Source organism: Silurus aristotelis (genome assembly GCF_946808225.1).
Source record: "Silurus aristotelis genome assembly, chromosome: 18".
NCBI lineage: Eukaryota > Metazoa > Chordata > Actinopteri > Siluriformes > Siluridae > Silurus > Silurus aristotelis.
This window is the reverse complement of record NC_139591.1, coordinates 20,660,883-20,676,195: the sequence shown is the minus strand read 5'-3', so window position 1 is coordinate 20,676,195 and position 15,313 is coordinate 20,660,883. Positions and strand designations below refer to the sequence as shown.

The following is a 15,313-nucleotide window of genomic DNA, read 5'->3' as shown; positions in this document are numbered from 1 at the left end:
CTTATACAGTATTATACAATAATCAGGCGTAACGTTATGACATTATAACATTATGAGCGGTGAAATGAATACCACTGATTATCTCTTCATCATGGCACCTGTTAGTGGGTGTGATTTATTAGGCAGTAAATGAAAATTTTTCCTCAAAGTTGACGTGTTGGAAGCAGGAAAAATGGGCAAGCGTATGGATTTCAGCGAGTTTGACAAGGACAAAGTGGTGATGGCTAGACGACCGGTTTAGAGCATTCATGTGACCAAGACAACATACTGTACACAAAATCAGTCTTGAATAATAGACAGACATTAGTGGCATACTTTCAGGGCCAACAAGGCCGTCTCTGCTGACCTAAACTCTATTTAATCTCAGACTTACGCTTTAATATATTTTTGTCAATGAATATGTATTCAGTTATTCCCAATAGTCTATTCTCTTCATAGCTTTTCTCATAGTCATAAATTGTCTGTATCAGAGATGTGTATCTCAATATGTCACAATTTGTTCTTTGTCATACTCGCTCAAATCCTTATGCTTGCCCATTTTTCCTGCTTCTAACACATCAACTTTGTGGACAAGATGTTCACTGGCTGAATAATAAATCCCACCCACTAAGAGGTGCCATGATGAATAGATAATCAGTGTTATTCACTTCACCTGTTATAAAGTTATAATGTCATAATATTGTGTACACCCCCCCCAAAAAAAAAAATAAATAAACCAACAACCCTTAAATTAAGTACACAATGGTGTACTTTACTTATACAGTATTATACAATAATCAGGCGTAACGTTATGACATTATAACATTATGAGCGGTGAAATGAATACCACTGATTATCTCTTCATCATGGCACCTGTTAGTGGGTGTGATTTATTAGGCAGTAAATGAAAATTTTTCCTCAAAGTTGACGTGTTGGAAGCAGGAAAAATGGGCAAGCGTATGGATTTCAGCGAGTTTGACAAGGACAAAGTGGTGATGGCTAGACGACCGGTTTAGAGCATTCATGTGACCAAGACAACATACTGTACACAAAATCAGTCTTGAATAATAGACAGACATTGGTGGCATACTTTCAGGGCCAACAAGGCCGTCTCTGCTGACCTAAACTCTATTTAATCTCAGACTTACGCTTTAATATATTTTTGTCAATGAATATGTATTCAGTTATTCCCAATAGTCTATTCTCTTCATAGCTTTTCTCATAGTCATAAATTGTCTGTATCAGAGATGTGTATCTCAATATGTCACAATTTGTTCTTTGTCATACTCGCTCAAATCCTTATGCTTGCCCATTTTTCCTGCTTCTAACACATCAACTTTGTGGACAAGATGTTCACTGGCTGAATAATAAATCCCACCCACTAAGAGGTGCCATGATGAAAAGATAATCAGTGTTATTCACTTCACCTGTTATAAAGTTATAATGTCATAATATTATGCCTAATTGGTGAAGCTCAATACTGTACAATACTAGTACATTAGAATATGCTTTTCTTTTAGCATTTTAAGTGTATTTAACTTAAAATGAATTGAAAACATTACAAAAAAACATTAAAGTAAACATTCAAATGTAAAATCTGTTGTTATTTTGTGAAGCAGGAATAAATTAGCTGAGATTGGACCAGCTGTACTGCTTTATTCCTTTAAAACAGAGCTCATACTTCCATCCTACATAGTATACAGACGAGGAATATGGCAATCACATTCACGTACTCTCGTGGCGTACTACTTAGTACTCTAGTATGCATTTGGATACCAGTGTCGTCATTACGGGCGAATCTATTTGTGTTTTGTTTTTAACTGTACCGATTCGTTACACGCCGTAGGTTTAAATGTGTAAAAAAGCGATTATCATTTTCTCAATTCCAGATAATATGATAATAATAAAAAACGATTGTGTCTTTAAATATTTTTTTGCTACGTTATTTTATTTCCTGCGAATGGATTCATCCTAATCGCCATTTTCGCGCATGCGCACTAGGTTTGGTAGCCCGCAAAAAACGCGAGTCCACGAAATGGCGTCCGCAGCAGGTAATTCAAATTCTTTGCATCGAAAAGAAACATTTTTTACCAATATTTTTCTTCATACAAGGTCATTTTCGTTTACCGTCACTGCACGCTTGATTAAATGAAATTATAATTAGTACCACTGATATAATTTGCGTTTATCTTTATTTGCATCACTTACCATGCTAAGCTGCTTGCGGTGGGTTCAATCTCAAATGGCTCCGATCTTGGTACACTTGTACACTATGTGGAATCTAAAACAGCGTGGGTGACGCACTATTTAGGGGACGCTATGCATGAATTTGGGACTCGGCCCTTTTGTATTGGACCGGTTGCTTAGCAAGGTTGTATTATAATAGCTGGAGATGGAGGTGGAGCGTTAGCTAGCTATGTGGGTTCATTTTGGCGAGATTTATTTGGTATAAATGGTTAATATAATCTTTAATTATACATTATGAAAAGAAATAAAGAAATAAATAGGTTCGCTTGATAAATCGGTTAACAGGTCACGTGGTTCAGCGGGCCTTGGGTTTGGGTGGTAGTGAGGCAGATTAGGATTTTGATTTGTGCTTTAATATAATTAATATTTTGCTTTAATTGGAAAAATTAATTGATTATACTGAGTGGCTTGTAAGTATTTGTGGGGTATGTTGTATTTCCCAGTGCGTCTCTGGAGTCGGATTTTTCTTTGTGCTCTCGAACAAATCAATATTGGAGCTTTGTAATAAAATAAAATATTTATTTATTTATTAGGGTTGGAAACATGGACTTATTCGTAATTTACAGGATACAGGGACTTGTCCAAAATTTAGATGGGGGGGGGGGGATGTATTTATAAAAAAATAAACCACCAACGAGATAAAAGGGAAAAAAATCACAATATAAACAACCATTGTATCTCAAAAGTTACGTCATATAATATTAAAAATATATATATTTAATGGGTGGGAAAATCTGGAAAAAGAAAAGAATTGTCTCTCTGTAAACATATTCAAAATACGCCTAATGTGAAAAGCGTAGAAAATATATTGCATATTTTTTGAACAGAATATTATTTTTATTGTTAATTAACAAGGATTTATTTAAATGACTTTCTCTATAATAATTCAAACTTAGGAGTACCTCTTGGTATACAAATTATGAATATGTTTACGTGTGTGTGTGTGTGTGTGTGTGTGTGTGTGTGTAAGAAAATGATGACTTATAATTACAATCTCTTGGGGCAAATAAAACAAAAGTGACATCAGACCAAAATTGTAAAGACACGTCACAGCAGTTTTCCTCATGTACAAAAACAAAAAATATATATATTTTTTCCAAATATGTATGTGTATATGTATGTCTGGCTGTATATTTGAGCTGTACATATTTGAGCTGCCATCTTAAATCTCCTGCATCACTTTTATTTAAAGGACCACTGATATGTGTCTCTCATTCTAAAAAAAAAGAAAACTGATTCTATTTTTTTTCCCTGTTCCTGCAGATTATAACAGTTATGGACAAGCTGGAGGACAGCAAGGGTTCGAATTTTTCTATTTAAATTCACGTATTTTGCCGATCACATTTTCCACGTGCTCATATTGTGGTGTTCTGCGTGTTGTACAGTTTGCATGATTTACATGAGTTTTGTTAACATGTGTTTGCTCGCCCAGGTATGGCTCCTATGCTGCCCAGCCTGCTCAGGCCTATCAGCAAGGTACCCAGGTAAATCATCACACTGCTCTGTGGTCAAGTTTATGGAAGACAAAACAAACAGCTACATGACGAGAAAACAAAAATCAATTGCTCATAAGTCTCTTGGATCTAATTTGATCTCTTTGCAAAGTAAAAGCATCTCTGTAGTAACTGATTTCTAACGTGTGCTCTTTGTTGATTTGTTGGTTTAGCAGTCATATGGTCAGCAACAGGGCTACAGCTCTTACACACAGCCTGCTGATTCAGCTTATTCTCAGAGCAGCAGCTCTTCTGGAGGGTACAGCCAGCAGGCTTATGGGTCTTCATACGGGCAACAACCACCAGCCAGCGGTGAGGGACTTTATAATGCTCATTTAACTTATTCAACTTTCTGTTTAGATAATGTTGATTATCAGGGGAGGTTAAAGAAAAAATAAAGAAATAAAGAAATCTACAGTATGGAACAGTAATTGTGTAGAAACCCTGAATATTACTATTGTATTTCAATTCCAAGCCTTTTTCTGTCTATAGGAGGATATAACGCTACTCCAGCTGCCCCTCAGGGGTACTCCCAGCCTGTCCAGGGTTATGGAGGCAGCAGTTACGATGCATCCTCTGCTTCCTCCAGCACCAATCAGGCCTCATATGGTGGCCAGGCTGCGTACGGATCCCAGCCTGCTTACACCGGTTATGGACAACAGGCCACTGCTTCTTCAGTTCCTCCCAGGTACTGCATCTATTCTTATGTTCTTTTTGTACTTAGCAGTGACGGAGAAAACCTTACCAAGTTTTGTTAAAGGGAAAAAAAAATCAGGTTTCGAATAAGACATCTATTGTAGCCCAACTTCAAAAAGAACTTGTTTTGTTGTGAACGTTTTGAGCTACATCTCTTTATTCTTGGTCAGTTACAGCTCTGGCAGTCAGCAGACTCCAGGATACGAACAAAACTCTTATTCCCAGCAACAGCAGGGCGGCTATCAGAGCCAGCAGGGTGGCTATGGGCAGCAAAGCTCCTACAGCCAGCAGGGCGGATACCAGCAGCAGGCGCCGCCCCCGCAGCAACCTCCACCTTCCAGCTACCCGCCACCCTCAGGGTCATACGGCCAGCCGCCTGCCAGTCAGTACGGGCAGCAAGGCAGCAGTGGAGGTGCTTATGGACAAAACAACTACAAACCACCCAGTCAATATGGTAGGGTGGGACATGCACAGAGGTGGTTTCAGCTTCAATCAGCTGCAGCCACAAAGCCTCAGGATAATCGTAGTGATGGATGTTTCTTTTCTTTTTGTTCAGGTAATTACAGGCCGGACCACCAGAACAGCAGTTACTCCGAATCCGGTGGTTACGGCGGTGGAATGGGAGGGGGGGAGAACCGCGGGCGTGGCAGAGGGGGGTTCGACCGGGGCATGATGAGAGGAGGAATGCGTGGGGGAATGAACCGTGGAGGCATGGGGTAAGTGTGTGTGTGCGTGTGAGCCACAATCACTTTCATCCCCTTATGCAGGAGCTGTGAACGGCCATGAAGGGGCTGAGGGCTATGCTAAATACACCCCCGACATGTTTTCTATTTAAATTCAGTGTGCTGAGTTGATTAATTCAGGGCGAGGAATTACCAGAACGCAGGTCAAATCTTACTGTCAGTAACTGTTATACAGACGTGTTGAGGTAATTAATATCTCTTAATTTATAATAAAGTCGGGTATGAAAAAGGAAAGTATTGCCGAATTAAAAAGCTTTCAGCCCTTAGCCACATGGCCGAAGGTAAGAGGTTGAGGTGTTATTTCGTGGAGAACTGGTCAAAAATCCTTTCCACATCAGTGTTTCTTTGTTAAAAGTTGATCAAGTCTGTAAACAGAAACCTGGATAGATTTGGCTTTGGTTTGCCACAGTATGAATTAACAATATTGAGTAAATGAGTTAATAATCAGGATTTACTGGTTGTTCCTTTTTACCAGGGAGTCATGGTTGTAACTTTGAGGTACTTTATCAATGTTTTAAATCACGCTATTATTTTTTCACTATGTATTTTGGAGCATTCTGCATTTGGCCACATAATTACTTAATTAGCTACAGAAGTGCTGCAAAGTGCAGCTTCCAATTGTGAGGGTTTTCTGAATGTCATGTTTTTGCAAAAACAGAATCGCATGTCTCAAACTATTGACGTTCTTAATAGTTTTTAAAACTAATACATTAAGATAAAACCTTTTTATTCATTCTGTTTTTAACAAAAAACAATTTACATATCTTTTTTATTCTCCTCCAGATTAAGGGTGTGTATTGGTCTTGGTGGGCAAATCTGACAGTTTCTTTTTTCTTTTTTTTTCCTTCTTGTTTTTTCTCAAAAGTGTGGAAAAGTTATTTTAATTTTTTTCATTTTTTTTATATATATTTTTTTCTTCCCCTCCCACCAGTGTTTTTTTTTTTTCTTAAAGGTTTTCCTGATAATCCAGTGATGAACAGGTGGTATTTATATTATGAAAGTGAATGCAGTGTTTCAAATCCTGACTCACTTCCTGGTTACTGGGTTGCCAACTTTGTTTATAAAGTAAAATGGCAATGTTTCTAATGGTAATGTTGAAAAGTGACATTTCGCTTTTGAAAAAATTGATGTTGGGTTTCTAAAAGGTTTAAATGGAGTATTACTATTTACACAAGTAAATACTGAAGTGTTTGCCTCAAGTAGTTTTTTTGTGTAAAACATGACAAAATGGGTATATTTAATACTTATGAGGGTAATGCAAAATATTAAACCAGCAATTAAGTACCACTCTGCACCAATAGCATTGGAATAATAATAATAATAAAATAATAAAAAGACTGTCATTCAAATTTAGAAAATCAGAATGCTTGCTCTTGGGTAGAAGCTTGTTCTACTTTCTTTTAGGTGGTTTTTGTTGTACAATTTGCCCAAATACACTGCATCCATTTTCTTTTCTTTTTTTATTTTTTAAGTTCTCTTAATGAGTTCTGGGAAAATTATTCTCAAAAAAAATTATTCATATGGTTATTGCAATGCTTGAATGAAATATGAGCAATTCTGCTTTAACATGCTTTGTCACATTTATACGCTGCAGGTAACAAAGTGAGAGCCATGTTAACACAGCAATACATTTACAGTACCGCTACTCAGTTCAGTGTGGCCCGGCAGCCTTTTCAAAAGGGGACATAAAGAGTTGGTGGCGTCATTTTAAAGCCGGAGAGATTCAAGTGTGGTTTTTTACCCTCACAGGGGGATTGCAAAGAAACTTGTGTTATTTTGATAAACAATAAAAAGTTAACTGTAATGCTCCAGTTTAATGTTTGATAGCATTTTTTTTTTTTTACTTTGTATAATAATTTTCTTAAACATATGTGTAATGGAACAGAATGGTGTGTTTAAGTTTAAATGCTTTTTTTGATTAATTTGACTGGAAGTGCATGTACCAGCTTTGTGTAAGCGGATTGTTTCAGATGCAGTCAGAAATGAAAAGCTTTTCTTTTTGTAGTAGGTGTTTGATGGGACAAACAAACAAACAAACAAAACCCCCAACTAAATGCTGCCGAAAATATGCTTGTGCAACTAATCGTAATGTTTTAAATTATAGATGGTGCAACTGCAGCCTTTTTTTTTTCTGTTTTGAAAGGAAATGCAAGTGACCTCGTTATGAAAAACTGCTATCGAAGCCCCGAAACCGTGTCCGCACGAATACGTTGTCGTTTGAGCGCATATTTTTCTCTCCGTTTTGCCACTGAGCCACCGTTTTCAGTCAACGAAAACATAGCTTTTTAAAAAACGCTTTCCAAAGCTGATACATTTGAAACGCAGTTTTTCCTGGTCGCAGTGTGGACTGTGGGGGGGGAGAGGCTTTCGGTAAACAATGACGTAATTTTTAATAGTAAATAAACGCTAGGCGGAAATGACGCAGGTCAAAGCATTTCACGTTTCGCTCATGTTCAGTACACTGATGCAAGCATTTTTAGACGTTTGTGTGGCATCTTTTGGGGAAATGAAAACGAAAGTACAGTCGTCCCTCGATTTATCACGGTTCGAATCTCAATTTGGCACGTAAATATTTTGTTTCGTGAATTTCAGTTCATTTAAAACGAGCAGCATTACAAGAAACCGTATGTTTCCGCTTGTATGTTGGTTGTATTATCCTCTGAAGTAAAAAAAAAAAAAAAAAAAAAAAGGGGGGGGGGGGGGAGTTGAAGACATGCGTCTCCAGATTAAGCCAATGAAAATAAAGAATGCAGTGACTTTTTTGACTTTATAGAACTCTTTAACCAAAACTATGCATGGGCTACACTACAGTACTGCGTCCATTTATTGCGGAAGTTAGATTTTCCTGGTCGTTTTTGGCACCGCGATGGACGGGGGACGACTGTAGTCTGAGTGTTGACTTGCACTTTCACCCATTTTCCTATTTTCTGAGAGCTCATGCAGGTTGACCACCTTCAAAGTCGCCTGTACTTTCGCACCAGATTAATTTGTGCTTTTAAATTTTGTCAGATGCAAACAAATAATTGTATCAGAGCGTTACATTTTCCCCATACGGTAACCAGCTGCTCGGCTGCATCTGAAACAATCAATTCATTTTTCTTATGTTGTGGAAATATATGTAGTTTTTTTTTAAATACACATCTGTGGTAGCTGTTTATTTGAGCATTACAACTGTTCAGCCACAACCATGTAAAGTACTATACATCCTTTGAACACCCCCCTTCCCCCGCTCCAAAACAAGTGTTGTAACTAGTCAGGGGGATGCTTAGAGCATATTTTGGGGGGGGTGTGTAGAGCCAGACGTGTCCACTCTCCCCCATAACCACCCCTCCCATTTTGTGGTACTGAAGTGGCTGTTTAAAGGGAAAATCGCCTTCATATCTCCGCTTATTCCCCCAGCATCACTGGAGACAGAGGTGGCTTCATTAAGCCTGGTGGTAAGTTTTAAAGAGAATTACCAGAGCATACACAAACTTGCTTTTGTTCCACCATTTTCATGGATATTTGATATTACAGAGGGGAAATATACCTTTTTTTTTTTTTTTTGCCTTGCAATGCAAAGACACAAGTCTGCCGGCTAGAGTTTTATGGGTTTTTATGAACAATTATGTATTGGTTGACAATGGGGTTGGTTCAGTTTAACAACAGAAATATGGGTTTAAAACAAAAAAAAAAAAACTATGGACTCCTTCAAAGAGTTTTTCACATTTTAGGGTTTAATGGTAACTGACCATAAGTCACACAACAACGTCAGGGTTTACAGCAATTTCTCTGAAATTAAAGGTTCGGAGTCCAATTTGGGTTTGTGGTTTGGCACGTTTTTGCTATTCATGGCACACTTGCAGAAGCAGTTAGGTTCAGGTGTACAGGTAAATTTGAATAGATTCCTTCGATTAATTTCCCCACAAATTTTGAAGCACAAAGGTATCTTTGCTTCTCCCTTGTATTTATTTCTGAATGCTCAGAAGAGCAAGTGTGCCTGGGAAATCTTTACCTGGACTTGGTCATGTCACTGCACAGAAAGTGTAGGATGAAGACTAACTTGCTCTTTTTTTTCTTTCTTCCTCCCTCTGTCATCATATTTAATATCAGGACCAGATGCAGACATGGGTAAGTTAGAATTATTAAAAGAAAAATTGTGCAGTGCGCTATAATGTGCGCTTTAGTCGGAGCAATACGAGGTTTACGTGGATTTTAAAGTGTGCGTATGTCTGTTAGGTCGCCCAGAGGAGCAGGATGACTCTGAGAACAGCACCATTTACATCACAGGCCTTACTGAAAATGCAGCAATGGATGAAGTGGCTGAGTTCTTCAAGCAGAGCGGCATCATCAGGGTGAGGGAGAAAGAAATCTGGATATAAAAATGGGAATCAGTATAAAAGACCAACTGTTAGGCAAATTGTTTGTTTTTTATTGGAATGGTGTGACTAGGAATTGGACTAGTTGCGAGAATGATTGTCAACGGCTTGGAAATTCACTGCTTCGTTAACCTGCTGTGTATGTTCTCTTCCAGATTAATAAACGTACTGGTCTCCCCGCTATAAACATCTATACAGACAAGGACACGGGCAAACCGAAGGGCGACGCCACCCTGTCCTATGAGGATCCGCCGGCCGCCAAGGCAGCAGTGGAATGGTTCGACGGTGTGTTTTAAAATACAGTACATATAGAATTTAAGAATCTCATTAAACACCCAAGAGTTTATTTCAACAGTTTTGTAATTAATAGGGGTTTAGCGCTACACAAAATTAACTGTTCGCTACGTACCTCCAGTTTTTAAGTCGCGGCCTGTTTCGATTTCGGTACAATTACAGAGAAGAAATGCAAAACACGAAAATGCCACTGTCTCTAAACCATACAACATCTCAGGTCTCACCACAGTCCTATAAACTTTCCCTTTCACTCTCACAGATACTCTTCTATCACAAATCACTCCTGCTATCACTCTTCTCCACCCACTCCACCAGTAAGTTGCTATTTCTAGTCTGTCTTAAAAACATTGGCAATGACCGGAAGTGTCGGTCGATTTCGCCGTGTGCAGAACAAATCGTGTTTCCGTGGTGACGGTGAATACGTTTGTGAGGAACTCAGATTTTAGCTATGTTCGTGTATGTATGTGTATCGTTACACACAAAATATATTAAAATATGACGGTAGTGTGTTAACACAGCTTGTGCTCTAGACATGGTATGAAAAGCTCAGCACAGTGTGTGTAACCTGACCTATGTATCAGAGCCCACTGCTGATAGTTTTCTAAATAGCTGATGCACCAACAGTGGCATTTTGAAAATAATCAGTGGGGCAGTGATGAATTCTAGATCTGGCTTTTCATCACGTTGTCTCTTAAAAAATTTATCCCGTAAAAAAATTAGGACACTTTTGCTAGTCTGTGAGTATTTATATGGTTTTCTTTATTCTGCCCAGGTAAGGACTTCCAGGGTAAAAAGCTGAAGGTGTCTATGGCCCGGCGGAAGCCCATGATGATGAGGGGTGGAATGCTGATGAGGGGAGATCGTGGTGGGATGATGGGAAGAGGAGGTGAGCAGCTAGGTGCTCTTAATGAAATTTGCTTATCAGGCAACTATGTGAAAATGGTGCTATATCCCAGGATTCCTACACATTTTGAAAAAGTATGGAATTTTTTTTTTCTCTCAAAGTTTGGATAGGGGGGGCTTAGAACACTGAATTAATATTTGTTTCGGCTCTGTTCGGTTTTCTTAAATATAAAATTAAGAATTTATTAAATATTGTTTATAAAAAAACAGGCTACGTTTACAAATAATCTGCATACAGGGGGGGAAAAAACCCGGCATTTTTGTCTAAACAACACAAAAGTCCATACTTTTGTTTTAACTCATTTCTCCAAAACGATTTTTGGGTTGCACATCCACACTGAAACGTCTCAAAACACTTGCTTCCCTGTACTGCACACAAGCAAGATTTAAGACTTGTCGCCCCCTGCCGTTTATTTACTTTTCAGCTCTTTGAAACTTTGCAGCCACGATTGAAAATATCATCGTTTTTGCAGTCCACACAAGGGCACGAAAACGCCATTTTTAAATTTGATCCACTTTGGAGAGCGTTTTACAAAAAGCTGCGACTGAAAGAGACGCAGTGGCCAAATGGTTCTTCAGTTCAAACTTCAGTTCTGTTTTGTAGTTTCTCTGTGAATCGCACATTAACGGTCCTAAAATAATAATATACTTCTGGAATATAATCACATCCATCAGAGATACAGAGTACTGTAACGCATGTTGGAATTAAAAATTATTTCAGAAAAAAAATCAAAAATATGGAATCTGAAATGAAATATGTGTAGGAACCCTGTATATCTCAAGGTCTATGGTGTAGGTATACATCAATGTGTCTGATCTTCTCATGAAGCTCTTTTTGTGCCTGTAGGGATGATGAGTCGAGGTGGGATGGGCCGTGGTGGCGAGCGTGGAGGCTTCATTCCTCGAGGTGGACCTAGAGGAATGGGCCGAGGGGCACCAACTGGTGGAAACATGCAACAGAGGGCTGGAGACTGGCAGTGTCCTAATGCGTAAATGTTCCCTTTTTTCCAACTTTCCCATTGTGTAATATGGTGCTTCGCTTGAGAATGCATCGCAGTGTCGTGCCTCGACTCCCTTGGTTTTCATTTCTTGCTTTTCTCGTTTTAGTGGATGTGGAAACCAGAACTTTGCCTGGAGGATGGAGTGTAACCAGTGTAAGGCACCCAAACCCGAAGGTTTCGGTCCACCTCCTTTCCCTCCAGGTAATGGCATCTTTTTTTTTTCCTTTTTCTTCTTCCAGCTCGTCATTTCAATTTCTTGAAGTGCAGACTGTAAGATCCGTTTAAAAATCTCTTCTCCAAGACTGAATCCGTTTTTTTTTTTCTTTTTCTCTTCAGGTGGTGATCGCGGCCGTGGAGGTCCTGGTGGCATGCGTGGCGGTCGTGGCATGGACAGGGGTGCACCAGGAGGCCCCGGAGGTCCAGGAGGTTTCCGTGGGGGCAGAGGTGGCGACCGCGGCGGTGGATTTCGTGGAGGAAGGGGCATGGACAGGGGTGGATTCGGCGGAAGGGGTCGAGGTGGACCGCCAATGGATGACATGCGTGGAAGGGGCCGGGGGATGGGGCCACCAGGAAAGATGGACTTGAAGTGAGTGTGATTTTTTTTGTTGTGCAGCAGAATTGTGGTTGTGCCAACAATGCTCACATGATTAACATGAAGGTGGCAGATTGAATTTTTTTCACATTGTCTGTTATTGTTAATGATTGAATTTATCAGTATAATCAGAGTTGACAGTTAACGTATTTTTCTCTTTCTCAGGGGAGACCATCGCCAGGATCGGCGCGAGAGACCATACTAAACCCACCCACTACGGCTTTCATTCAGATTTTAAACTCGTAATTCCATATTTATAATGGTTAGTGTTAGATTTGACCAGTAGTTCTTTATATTTAATTTTTTTTAGATTTTGTTCGTTTTAGTTTCTTCTCTTTGTGCTTTGTATTTTTCGCTCACAAATCCCGATGCCATGCATGCTGTTACGTGTGCAGACCGAGTCTGTGCAAAATGTTTAATTGTGGAACAAGCTTAATATTTTTTTGTTTGTTTGTTTTTTTTTTAACTGACACCCTGTTTTTCTTTTGCCCACCCTGTTCCTGTGTAAACTGAATTAAAAACAAAAGACCCTGTGATTGATTTTGATGTAATGGCTCACTGTATGATTACTTGTAGACAGTATGTGTTGACCACATCAGTGCACATCAGTTTTGTGAACCATCAGTACCATTTAATTTTGTCCTAGTCATTATTTAATTGAATATGGTGTATAAAATGGGTGTATACTCAGTTGGACTTGAGTCTGCAGGAGTGGACTTAATGACACCGGTGCTAGATTTCCTTTTAGTCGTCAGACCACCAGAAGGGGTCTATTCGATAAAAATAATGTAAATCAATGGGCCTCATTTATCAATCTGGATGTAAATAAATGTTCTGCATGTGTAGGTTGTGTATTTCTGAAAATCCCAAAACCTTTGGTATTCCCAGTGTGTAAAAATCAGACTTTGAAGACTGAATCATTTGTGTGAATTGCTGCATTTGTGCCATATACCTTTTAAGTTTAATTTGCTTATTTTTTGTTAGATTTAGCAGAAATCCTTATCCAACTTATAGAAGTGCTTTAAAGTCTGTCCACGATACGTCATGCCGTTTCACTGGTTTAAGGAATTGGATTACTATCGAGAACTATTTTGTGGAAAAACAGTTCATTTGAATTATTGATTTTAACAAAAGAAAATCAAAAAAATTTATTTAAAACTAACCTTTCAGTCACGACTATATAAATGGCTGTGTTTTTATATGTTAACTGAGGAGCAGATAGACTGTATAGCGCTCTAAGCTGTATAGCTGTATCTGTTGGGTTTGCTTTTATTTATATATATATATATATATATAATATATAATATACATTAAAAAAAATTGGCTATGAAGTAAAAATAGCTTTTTTTCTATCTTAAACATCGCCATGTACTTTGTAATATATTGAATTTTCAACATACACCGAAAATTACTTTCCCAAACTTGTGGAAATGATTTTGTTCTTTTGAGGTTTGCAATGAGGCCCATTGATATTTTAACATTGATGGAAGGAGGTTCCAGTGTCGGTGCCTGTCTTGCATTCAACACAACATCTTGATGTTTGGTGGTATTAAAGCTGACAAAAGGATAGTGGTGGGTCAAGTACATCATTCCCGTAATTACGTAAAAGTCCACTGATTACATCTCACTTCAGTATTCCTTTAATGTTACATATTTACTTCAGTGTTGGTTACTTGCTTTTGAATATGTTTTTGACTCCCATCGATCGAGTATAAATGTACTGATCAATAAGATCTGTAGGTGATTAATAGATTGAGGGCAGTGTTCCATTCTCTTACACATCAAACCTGTATTAGGAGAGTTTTCTATAGTTACAGACACACCTGAACTGTGGACTGTTGTGGTCTCTCCAGGGCTTGTCAATAAACGTTCTATATATTTGCTTCAAAATAGCAAAGAACCACGTGTTTTTGTGAAATGTAGTGGAATAAAATGTTACACATTCAGATGTCACAAAGCAAGTTTTCCAGAATGAAAAGACAATCACAGTTGTTTAGTAAATGAAAAATGGGATTATTGGCAAATTGCTGTGGTGTAATGGTAATAAAACACCATTTCATCGGTAAATTCCTTCACCCCCTGTGTCTCAAACCACATCTAATGTTGGCCATTTTGTAGTGGTGTTTGCATCCAGAATGCACTCTTGAGTTTGATTGTACATCTGATTTACACGCACTGATGCGTTATTTCCCATATTGCAACGAAAATCTCAAAAAACAAAGTTTCAACAAAATCAAAATTAGCATGACTGAGTAAATTTGATAGTGTTGAACTCTAGAGTCGGCTCGGGGACCCTGACAGACGCAGCGCCAATGTTGTGTACTAAATGAATATTTTATAAATGTTTCTTCTTTTTTTTTGACAAAACAAAAAAAACCTACTGATTTATAATAATACGTTAGTACAGGGAAAGTGAACGTGTATGACCAAATCTTCAGCTCTATGATGTACGATATTTTTACCGCTGTCTGCGTTTTCTCACTTATTTTCATCCAATTCTTCCTATGTAGTGAATGCACTACTTGCAAGTCAATTTAGTTTTTTTGGTGCTTTGAACAATGGACATTGTCCCACACCAGCTTTACTGAGATAAATAGGCTAATGAGTGTGACAGTAGCACGGAAAACCTCCCTGAGATGGTGTGAGAAGGAAACCCCTCCTCATTCGGGTGACTCCAAATGTCTTGTAGTTGATTGGTGGGTCTTCAAGCTGTTCATGTGGAACCATCCTCAGAGTGATCTCTAATTGACGAGAACTCCATCCAGAGGTATGCGGTATGGGTGGACCGGGCGGATTCAAAAGAACAAAGACAGGATCGCTGGTCACTGTTACCTCATGTTTAACTCGACTGAGATGAAAAGAGAAAAAGGTTGATAAGGAGAGAGAAATAAGGATCATTAGGTATACTTGTCATTGGATGTGGTGAGGGAAGACATGCAGGTAGTTGGTGTGAAAGAGGCAGATGTAGAGGACAGGGTGGTATGGAGACGGATGATCCGCTGTGGCG

At 38.7% G+C, this 15,313-nt stretch overlaps 2 protein-coding genes across 6 annotated transcripts in view; one reads left to right on the top strand and one right to left on the bottom strand.

Annotated features, from left to right (window-relative positions):
• LOC310741155 (eosinophil peroxidase-like) overlaps positions 1-3,651 on the bottom strand; it is a 152,605-nt gene extending 148,954 nt beyond the window's left edge. Inside the window, exon 1 of the mRNA XM_083568704.1 lies at positions 3,642-3,651. The gene's annotated coding sequence lies outside the window, so the exon portion shown is untranslated. The remainder of the gene's footprint in view (positions 1-3,641) is intronic.
• ewsr1a (EWS RNA-binding protein 1a) lies at positions 1,963-14,196 on the top strand. 5 transcript variants are annotated; one of them, XR_014537865.1, is made up of 17 exons: positions 1,978-2,030; positions 3,490-3,526; positions 3,659-3,710; positions 3,893-4,031; positions 4,212-4,407; positions 4,586-4,869; positions 4,972-5,131; positions 8,558-8,595; positions 9,251-9,268; positions 9,377-9,492; positions 9,672-9,801; positions 10,583-10,696; positions 11,561-11,702; positions 11,821-11,915; positions 12,051-12,300; positions 12,472-12,904; positions 12,953-14,196. XR_014537865.1 is itself a non-coding variant. In XM_083568777.1 (16 exons), exons 1-16 carry the CDS (start codon positions 1,970-1,972, stop codon positions 12,509-12,511), a joined length of 1,824 nt encoding a protein of 607 aa, XP_083424903.1. In that variant the 5' UTR covers positions 1,963-1,969; the 3' UTR covers positions 12,512-14,196. The 5 variants fall into 5 exon arrangements, 4 of the variants coding, with proteins under 4 accessions (XP_083424903.1, XP_083424901.1, XP_083424902.1 ...); XM_083568777.1 differs by having other exon boundaries at positions 1,963-2,030; positions 4,592-4,827; positions 12,472-14,196; XM_083568775.1 differs by having other exon boundaries at positions 4,592-4,869; positions 12,472-14,196.
• Positions 14,197-15,313: the final 1,117 nt, after the last annotated feature.